Below are 10,028 nucleotides of genomic sequence, written 5' to 3'. Positions count from 1 at the left end.
ACATGTGGAGAATAGAGTCCACATGACATGACATGTAGAGAATAGAGTCCACATGACATGGCATAATGAGAATAGAGTCGATATGACATGTGGAGAATAGAGTCCACATGACGTGGAGAATAGAGTCGACACGACATGACATGATGAGAATAGAGTCGACATGACATGTGGAGAATAGAGTCGACATGACATGTCATGTAGAGAATAGAGTCCACATGACATGGCATAACGAGAATAGAGTCGATATGACATGTGGAGAATAGAGTCCACATGACATGACATGTAGAGAATAGAGTCCACATGACATGACATGATGAGAATAGAGTCGACATGACGTGGAGAATAGAGTCGACATGACATGTGGTGCATAGAGTCGACATGACGTGGAGAATAGAGTCGACATGACATGACATGACATGACATGTAGAGAATAGAGTCGACATGACATGACATGTAGAGAATAGAGTCGACATGACATGACATGACATGTGGAGAATAGAGTCGACATGACATGTGGAGAATAGAGTCAACATGACATGGCATGACGAGAATAGAGTCGACATGACATGTAGAGAATAGAGTCGACATGGCATGACGAGAATAGAGTCCACATGACATGACATGACGAGAATAGAGTCAACATGACATGACGACAATAGAGTCGACATGACAGGATGAGAATAGAGTCAACATGACAGGATGAGAATAGAGTCAACATGACAGGATGAGAATAGAGTCGACATGACAGGATGAGAATAGAGTCGACATGACATGACATGATGATATGTTGAGATTCCCATTGAAATATTGAAAATATAGTCGACATGACATGACGTGGAGAATAGAGTCGACATGACGTGGAGAATAGAGTCGACATGACATGACATGTGGAGAATAGAGTCGACATGACATGACGTGGAGAATAGAGTCGACATGACATGACATGTGGAGAATAGAGTCGACATGACATGACATGTGGAGAATAGAGTCGACATGACGTGTAGAATAGAGTCGACATGACATGACATGACATGACATGACGAGAATAGAGTCGACATGACATGACAGTGCGAGAATAGAGTCGACATGTCGGGAATAAAGTCGTAATGTTGAGAACAAAGTTGAAATATCAACAATAAAGTTGTGTAGTAGTGAATCCTCACACTTGATAATTAGCACCATTTCATTTTTGTCATTTTTGTCATCTTTACATTAAAAAATTTTTTAATGATCATGTTAATAATTTATTTTATTGTGTTGTCTGTTATGAAGCATCATACTTTATAAGCTCCTCCCATGATTCATGAGAGTAAAGGTGGTTTATGTAACACTAGATGACTTCACCGGGTCTCCACCTCTGACACTGTTAGCTCCCAGCGTCAGCCTGTTAATCCTCAGGTTGGGTTACACACACCTGACAGTGATACAGCCTCATAAATATCCTGCTCCTCATCCATTATTACTCAGCTGCCAGGTCGTACTGAGCGTGTGCATCCAGGCAGCCGGCAGGTGAAGCAGTCAGTCGGTCGGTGTGGATGGAGACAGGATGGACATCTCTGTTCTGCCCAACAACAACCACCCGGAGAAGTTCCTGCAGCTGGACGTCAGGACGCTGCCGGCCTCAGGGGGGATGTTCCAGGTGGGAGCGCTGGTTTCCAGTCAGAGACACTGGCACAACAGAGTTTACTCACAGGTATGAACATTCTTTCTGCACTTCTCCTTATTGACAAGAGGAGTTTTATTAGAGCACACGCCCTGAACATCAATGATTTATGATGTCTGCATGAAGAGCTCATCACATATATGTTCATATATGTTGCTTTTGTTTTGCTGTGTTTTTTTAACAAGACACGATCATTGAATTGAATATATTTCTTTATATTTCTGACCTTTAAACAAAAGACTAATGATAATCAGACCTGCTTTCTGTCCATGGTGCTGAAATTGGCTCTAAAACAGATTCCACTGACGTTCCTTCACTGCTGTCTAAAGTCAAACATCAGACACTGCGACACCTTTTCTTAGGTCGTTGACGTCAGGTCACTTTGCCATAGCTCGGACACAGAGGCTTGAAACAGGAGAGCAGGATAGTGCAGGATTAATCTGTATCTGTTTCACACCTGGCGCCTGTATCACAAGACTTCCAACACATGTGGCTCTCTTTGTGTTACCTGCCTCTGCATCATCAGTCCTTTATAAACCTGAACGTGCAGCTGGTTATTAACTGAGTGTTTCAGGTCAGTGTCAAGTCTTCTTCAACACAGCATGATGTTCATTTAGTCAATGATGCTCCCATTGGAGCCACAGAGATCATAAAGCAGGGGAGGGTTTAGGGCGGGGCTATCTGTGAGTGACAGGTAGCTACAACAGTGACTTGAAACATCTCCTGTTCTTCTGTTGTACAAAAAGACACTCTGAAGAGTCCACTGTTGATTTATTGAGTAAGTACATTTTGTTTAAAGCCTGTTGTTTGCCAAAATTAGCATCCCAATTATTATCAGTTAAACATGGATGCACATTGCTAACAAAGCTAATACCAGCTGATAACTTGATGTTTACCAACTTGTCCAAATATGGTCACTTCTGGTTCCAAAACATCAACAATGCAACAGCCAAAATGCTCAAACTGGTTCCTATGAGATAAAGGCCGCAGACATCGCTCTCGCTCTAAAGAGGGAAATCCTACAACACCCACAATGCATTGCCTTCTGATAATCTGATTTATGCTTATGTTGTTCTGGGCCGACTGGTGGAAGAAGGACTCAGGTCAAAAAGAAAGAACCTTCTGGAGGTGGAGGTGCTGAGGGTTTAACCTTTCACCTGTTTGTCTCCACAGAGGGATCGCAGCAGACTGAAGGCCGACAGCAGGTCTCCTCCCTCCCCAGAGGACGCTCAGGTGGTGTTTGTGGACAGGTACCTGGAGAAACACATCACTCCTGTCACTCTGAAGTCCAACATTAAGAGGAACCCTCTGTACACGGACATCAGAGCGACAGACACGGGAGACACCAAGAAGACGAAGCCGTCCTGGACTGTGAAAGAGTTCGACACACAAACGATCCACGGGAACCTGGCAGGTTATCTAAAGGTGAGAGACGATGTGTGACAGTGATAGATGAAGGGATGCACGATAGAGACTGACTTGTTGATTTAATAATTTAACAAACCAGTGACTGTAAGAGAACCAGTGACTGCTGAGTCTGCTGGCTGAACCAGAACACAGCATCTGGACTGTGTCCGGTCAGTGTGCCGTACTGAGGCCTGATCTCTGCAGAGAGACAGTGTTAGTGTTTTTAATGTCACTTCCTGGATATCAAAGTGCGGCCTTTTAAACCTGCTTCGATCACGTCCCCGTTTATACATTTTAAATGATCTGATTTTGTTCTTGTGCCTCAACAATCAGCCCAGAACAGGTTTACAAGACACGACTAAGAGAACGATGCCACAAACCAAAAGGAGACACACAGAGTAACAACATAAAGAAATGAACCATCCGGATGTTTCACAGCTCCAGAAACAAACGTGACAGCACGAGCAGAGGAGCAGCCCTCTGAGCTGATCCTGAAACGAGCTCCAAACGTTGTTCGTTGTCCGAAGAGACCGTGAGCAGAGACTAAACGGTGCAGATGTTTGCCTCGGCCTCATGATAACTGAATCCAGCTCTGCCTGGAGAATCCATCTCGCAGTCATCAGCACTTTTTATGACTCACTTCATGATGAAGGCCTCACTGCAGAGGTTTCACCCCGCCTGCACCGGGGAGGGTAAAATAAAAACATGTCCTTCAAACTGTTTGACTTTTTATTGACATTATTTAACCAGACACAACAAAGCATTACCTCACTGTGAATCCATAAACAAGCCAGTGCAGTCATACATGAAGACACCAACATGTCTCTGACACCTGAAGACAAGACGAAGGAAAACACACTCTGTTCTGCGTCGCAGATAAAACTGAGTTTTTGTGGAGAAACTAACTGTAACTAAGTCTTTGTTTTTTCAACATGTTATTTATACACATTCAGTACAACACAGACAGAGTCACAGGTGTAAACAGGACTGTGAAGCTGAGTTAACAGAAGCTGACCTGTACTCACAGAAACATCAGTTGGTCATTGATGACAGTTATGATCGTATCATGGAGAACTGACTGAAGCAGCACTGCCACCAACTGTTCATTCACAACACTTACTGTCGGACATCTTTTTTAGTTACACTCCTCTTACACCTGGAGCCTCGCAGGAGAGGAGACTCCTGCAGGCTGCAGGAGAGGAGAGGAGAGGAGAGGAGAGGAGAGGAGAGGAGAGGAGAGGAGAGGAGAGGAGAGGAGACTCCTATATTAAAACATATGAGGTGTTTTCTAAAGAGTCATTACTTTATAATGAGAGCTCATATATTAAATAATGTCAGACTACTAAAACCTTCATCAAAGGATGTTTCTTATCATATCTGTCTTTGTGTTTCAATCCATTCAATCCAATTCTGAACCCTCCTCTTTTGTCTATGAGATGACAAACACAGAGAGAAGAGCCAGGTGACACAGCGGCAGGTGACACGTGTAACGAAACCACATGTTCATGTTTTGTCTCATGGTTCATCCTCTCGTCCGTGTCTCTGCAGGAGGACGAGAAGACGGCTAAAGACCTGGACTTCTGGCTGGAGGATCTGTACACTCCAGGTTTCGACTCGTTACTGAAGAAAACCGAAGCGGAGCAGAAGAGAAAGAGACTCTGTAAAATCACGTCTGCAGTCGTCTTATCCGTCTGTGCGGCTCTTGTTGTGATCATCGTGCCAGTTCTGATTCTACAGAACAACTGATCGACCCGGACGCTGACTTTATGCTGAACAACTGCAGATGACAGCAGACATGTTTTCACCGCAGTGCGTCTGAGGACCATGAACACAACAGATAATGTTAGCGTGACCTTTCTGAAGCGTCCAAACGTTGGGAACACACAGGTCATCGGTGGGTCAACGTTTGGCCTTTGAAGACGTAGATCAGGTTTCTTCCTGACATGAATGTTCTCTGGTCGGACTCCAGAGAAACCTCCGATCCAGGCTTCATCCAACATGGACACAACATCCACGACGTCACCCGTCTGCTCCCGAAGAGACCTCACAGCTCGACTCGGATTGATTTCAACATTTGAAAACTCCAGAAACACAAACCTTCCTGTGACTGCACGCAGCGACTCAAAGCTCGAGTCGGCGATTTATTTAAGAAGCATTTTGTTATATTTGATGATGTTTTCTTCATATCCCGACAGCAATCAATAAATTCAATCAAAAAGGAGGAAAGTCTGTATCTGTGTTAGTCGCAGGTTTGTCAGAAGTCATAACCAGCATGAATGAAATCACTCTGCAGGTGTTCAACAACATCCAGCTCGACACAAACCTGCACAAACATGAGGGACAGGAAGTTAGACTGGTGACGATGCTGCTCCTCTCCACATGGACTCGTCCTGCGCTGACAGTCAGGCAGAGCAGGTTCATGTGTTTGAGGGAGCAGCTTTTACATTCCTCCAGTAAGACAAACCTAGTTTAGTCTCGTTTGTTCCTGCAAAGCTGCAGGATGTTTTACACCTGTCTCCTCTGAAGCTTCAGAGTGCGTTCGACTTTCTCTGATTAAAAACAGGTGACAGATGACGTCTTCTCCCGCCTCGTGCACGGTCACTCTCTCCTACTTCTCTGCTGTGACGGTTCTGAGAGAAGGAGAAGACGCCTTCAGGACTTTGTGCCAGAAAGTCGTGCCCTACTTCCTTTGGGGAAATAACTGCTCCACCCACAAGTCACAGGTCAGGGCGGTTTAGCCCAAAAGAGTAGGCAGGAGGCTATTCCTGCACTTTTCACCACTGATTGGATCACTTCTCTGACACACGTCTGAACAGCAGAAACACACTGTCAACCCCCCCCTCCAACACAGAGCACAAAGGAGCCGCGACATGTGACAGATTTCATTTGATTTATTTATTGCAATAAAGATGTACAAAGTATTGGTAATCATAAATGTTAAAATGTTAGAAAAAGCATATCTGTGACTGTTAACAGTACAGTGTATCAAAACATTCCTGCTTCTACCAGCGGGTCGATTCCATCCACGAGAGTGAGAGAGAGCAGGAGAGAAAACAGGTCTGATCTGCTGTCGGCGCCACTTCTTCACAAAGGCATCGAAAAGATAGAAATACAGAGAGAAGAGACAGTCTGCTAAAATCAAAGGCAACACAACAAGAAAAGAAATCAACATGCAAATTAACTTACAACCAAAACCCAAAGAGACAAAACGTGCGGAGAAAACTACGCTAAAATAAATATCGTTCTCCTTAATGAACTGAATTATTCTTCTCCCTTAATTTACGCCTTTAGACTATGAAGGTATTTACAGGTTAGTTCATGTTTGCAGTGTGAAGATAGAAAGTGTTTACACATCGTCCGTCATGGAGAGGAAGGGGGGCTTTGGCAAAGAAACAGGTACAGTAATAATCAGGAGGTCAGGTGAGGACACCGGGACAGGTACGGGTGTGTTTTGGTTTCTTTACTTTGAAATCTATCAGACAGAAAAGAGGACGACACAAACACGAGTATTATTTGGTTGTAAAATGTTGACAGGTCTTTGTGACGTATCAAAGATAAAGATCCCCTCCAGGTCCCACTGATACATTTTATATACGTGAATATAGAGGCAAGTATATATAGAGTCTTTAATGTACAAATATAGAGTAACCCGTGTTCTTGTTGAAACGTGGAACAGGAGGGAGAGTGAAGCTTCACAGCAGAACACGAGCAGCTTAAAGACACACTCCTGTCTGTTTTAGTGCACAACAGCGCCCCCTAGTGTCGCAATCTCCTGCCAGCTCTCGCAGATGAACAGTGTCTGAGCAGCTATTGAACAAGTGATCACTGTTTTCACCATTTTGCACTAAATGCCAATTTAAGTAGCAGTGTCTTCTTCATCTCTTTGGCGCCACCTGTGGCAACAAGAGGTAACTGCAGGTGGGTTTTAGGACCTCCCTAAAAAGTGGCTGACCAGTGCCCAGTGTGATGAGCAGCTCGGATCAGTACCAGGACTTCTCTGATGGACACCAACTACCGGTGTTCTGTTTCAGCTGTGGAGCGCCTGTCCATCAGTCTCCGCTGAGCGGCAGTTTCACTGTATCTAGCAAGTCACAGGTGGGCTGAGATCTGTCTCACTACAGCGCTATGAAGCCACAACAAACAGATGTTACTGAGATTTAATGACAATAAACAGGCTGAGAGGATGCTGAGAGAACTACATCAGGAGGCAGGTTAGTAAAGAGGCTGAGGTCATGCTCTGTCAGGTCTGTCTGTGAGACGACGAGAACACAACTTTAAAATGACCGTTTTCTGAATGGAGTTTGGTTTGATCAGCTCTGATGCTACCTCAAGATGTCGGGACATTGGCAGACTTTCACGACACAGCGTCATCAGAAATATGAATACTTGAGTATCGTGATATTAAGTTTTGTGATATTGTACAGATTTTAATTAATAGTTAACATGCAAAGATTTTATATCTTTATAGTTTAATATCAAACCCTTTGCTCAGAGCGCATAAAGTAGTCATCTCTGTAGGTCTGTTAGGGTCTGTTTCAGAGTGGGATAAATGTATGGCCCAAACATCCAAAGACAGGCCTTTGGGGGCGCTGTTGTTCACTGTAACTGAACCTTGGACCGTCTCTGACTGACTTGAAAGCTTAAAAAGATCTACAGCTCCTCCCCCGGCGCATGCTTTACATAGAGCTGGAAAGAGTATGTTTATCACACTGGTGAGGATGAGTGTGTGTATACAGTTACTGCGTACGTACTGAATGCATATATACACTCATAACAAGCTCCCCCCACATCACACACATACACATGTATGAACATCAAAGTCCTGGCCTACACACTGTGCAGGTGAAGCAGTGATGGATGCAGCAGTAAAAATGCTAACAGCACAACGACACTGTGCTAACTGCAGTCTATGCATGAAACAAAGGAGACTATGTATGCTAACTCCTAGCGGCGGTGTACATTATCATTATTATTATACAGTACATTCAGCTAACCTAAGAATCGTGTCACATTCCTCTTTTGAAATTGCATACAGTAAAAGACAGAGTACATGAAAGCTAAATGCTAAATGCTAAACCTGCTCGTTTCTGTGGAAAACATCAAATAAAGAGAACCCTGTTTTATTCCATCAGTTTGTGGCAGTTTGTGATCTATTCAGGAACCATGAACGAGCTTTTATTTTGAAGTGTGTTGCAGCTTAGGTTCAAGGTCACTTCCTGTTTGTTAGCAAACAGTGAACGTTTCTGTTCATCCCACAGACTGTATAAGAAGTGGACGTAGCCTCCAGGTCTGAAGCCAGGGCAGAAGTGTCTGCATTCTCTCTGATGACCAGCAGGGGGCAAAAGAAGTCTGATCCTATAGAAGTCTATGAGAACATGCTCCTCCTCCTCTCCTGATGTATTCCCTCAGTAAACATGTTCCTCATGAGTTTATGGTCTCAGTCTCTAGTTTCTTCTTCAACACAGCATGATGTTCATTTAGTCACTGATGCTCCCATAGAGAGTCACACAGACCAGGAAGAGGGGAGGGGTTAGGGCGGGGCTACCTGTGATTGACAGGTCGCTACCACAAAGGATATCGTGTTTAAAGCATGTTTATAGCTAGCCAAAATTAGCTTCAGTTACTGTGATTTTCAGATGCAGCTTGCTAACCAAGCTAGCTAACTGCCCGCTCTTCTCCAGCGCCACCCTTTCGCCCAAATATGGTCACAACCAAGATGGCAACGAACAAAAAGCTAATCTTGAGGCTTCAAGTAGCCTACAGTCACGTTAGCTACATCCACATCTTATATAGTCTACGGCGCTGCACAGCTAGCCAAACATCATCCTGTTTATTCTTTGATTATTGATTTGTGATTGGGGCCAGATGCAGCTCTGATTTAACAGGAACATTTTGTAGACTCTCGTCTCCCCAGTTTCATAAATTCAAACTTTTTCCATCTTGTTCAAAGATGTTGAACTCTGCGTGAATCAACATCATCTGTGTCCTTTGTTTAACTCAGGCTGAACACGACCTACATGTAACCTAACCGCTCCAGAAAGCAGCCGTTGTGCTTTGTAACAGCAAAAAGGTTTCATTTAGGACCAATGACCTTTAATGATCCTAAAGTGATCCTAAAGTTTGTACAACCTTTACGACCTCTTAGTGTTCTCGTCTACACTCGGGCTCGTGCAGCGTTGGGACCTGGGAAAGACTTCAGTGTTTCCTGTAGTGTAATGGTCGCAGCGACGCGCCCGAAGGAGCTCCTTAAATGAAGTGAGGCGAGCCGTCCTTTGACATGAAGGAGCGATGGACTTTTATTACAAGTACTTACAAGCTCATATGCATAGAGGTATATCTTCACTCAGCCCTGACACATTCTCATGTCACATTCTTCCTGCCAGCAAGTCTTCCTGCACACCGACGCTCGTGTGGCGCTCGTTCTCTGCACAGCGAGGCATTGTGGGTACGAGAGACCAGCAGTCCATCAAACAGCCAGAAAACTCACGACTACTGAGAAGAGGGACACGTTCCACTCTGTTGGCTGAGCATTCACCAGCAGGCCTACAGACTGTGACAGACTGCGACAGGCTGCGACAGGCTGCGACAGGCTGCGACAGGCCTACAGACAGGCCTACAGGCTGCGACAGGCTGCGACAGGCTGCGACAGGCTGCGACAGGCTGCGACAGGCTGCGATAGGCCTACAGACTGTGACAGACTGCGACAGGCTGCGACAGGCTGCGACAGGCTGCGACAGGCCTACAGACTGTGACAGACTGCGACAGGCTGCGACAGGCTGCGACAGGCTGCGACAGGCCTACAGACAGGCCTACAGGCTGCGACAGGCTGCGACAGGCTGCGACAGGCTGCGACAGGCTGCGACAGGCCTACAGACTGTGACAGACTGCGACAGGCTGCGACAGGCTGCGACAGGCCTACAGACCGTGACAGGCCTACAGACTGTGACAGACTGCGACA

At 45.1% G+C, this 10,028-nt stretch overlaps 1 protein-coding gene across 1 annotated transcript; it reads left to right on the top strand.

Annotated features, from left to right (window-relative positions):
* The first annotated feature begins 1,309 nt into the window (after nt 1-1,309).
* Nucleotides 1,310-5,255, top strand: LOC138605229 (major intrinsically disordered NOTCH2-binding receptor 1-like). Its single transcript, XM_069677352.1, has 3 exons — nt 1,310-1,693; nt 2,837-3,088; nt 4,619-5,255. Exons 1-3 carry the CDS (start codon nt 1,547-1,549, stop codon nt 4,814-4,816), a joined length of 597 nt encoding a protein of 198 aa, XP_069533453.1. The 5' UTR covers nt 1,310-1,546; the 3' UTR covers nt 4,817-5,255.
* The last annotated feature ends 4,773 nt before the right edge of the window (nt 5,256-10,028 follow it).

This window comes from Semicossyphus pulcher, unplaced genomic scaffold (assembly GCF_022749685.1).
Source record: "Semicossyphus pulcher isolate SPU_LCO1_2020_fin unplaced genomic scaffold, fSemPul1.0.p SCAF_28, whole genome shotgun sequence".
NCBI classification, from domain to species: Eukaryota; Metazoa; Chordata; class Actinopteri; order Labriformes; family Labridae; genus Semicossyphus; species Semicossyphus pulcher.
This window is presented reverse-complemented; position numbering and strand designations above follow the sequence as displayed.

Excerpts from the sequence above, each read along its gene's own strand:
- LOC138605229 (XM_069677352.1), top strand. The coding sequence starts at position 1,547 with ATGGACATCTCTGTTCTGCCCAACAACAACCACCCGGAGAAGTTCCTG. Across the intron at positions 1,694-2,836 it reads ACAACAGAGTTTACTCACAG|AGGGATCGCAGCAGACTGAA; the intron begins GTATGAACATTC and ends TTGTCTCCACAG. Across the intron at positions 3,089-4,618 it reads ACCTGGCAGGTTATCTAAAG|GAGGACGAGAAGACGGCTAA; the intron begins GTGAGAGACGAT and ends GTGTCTCTGCAG.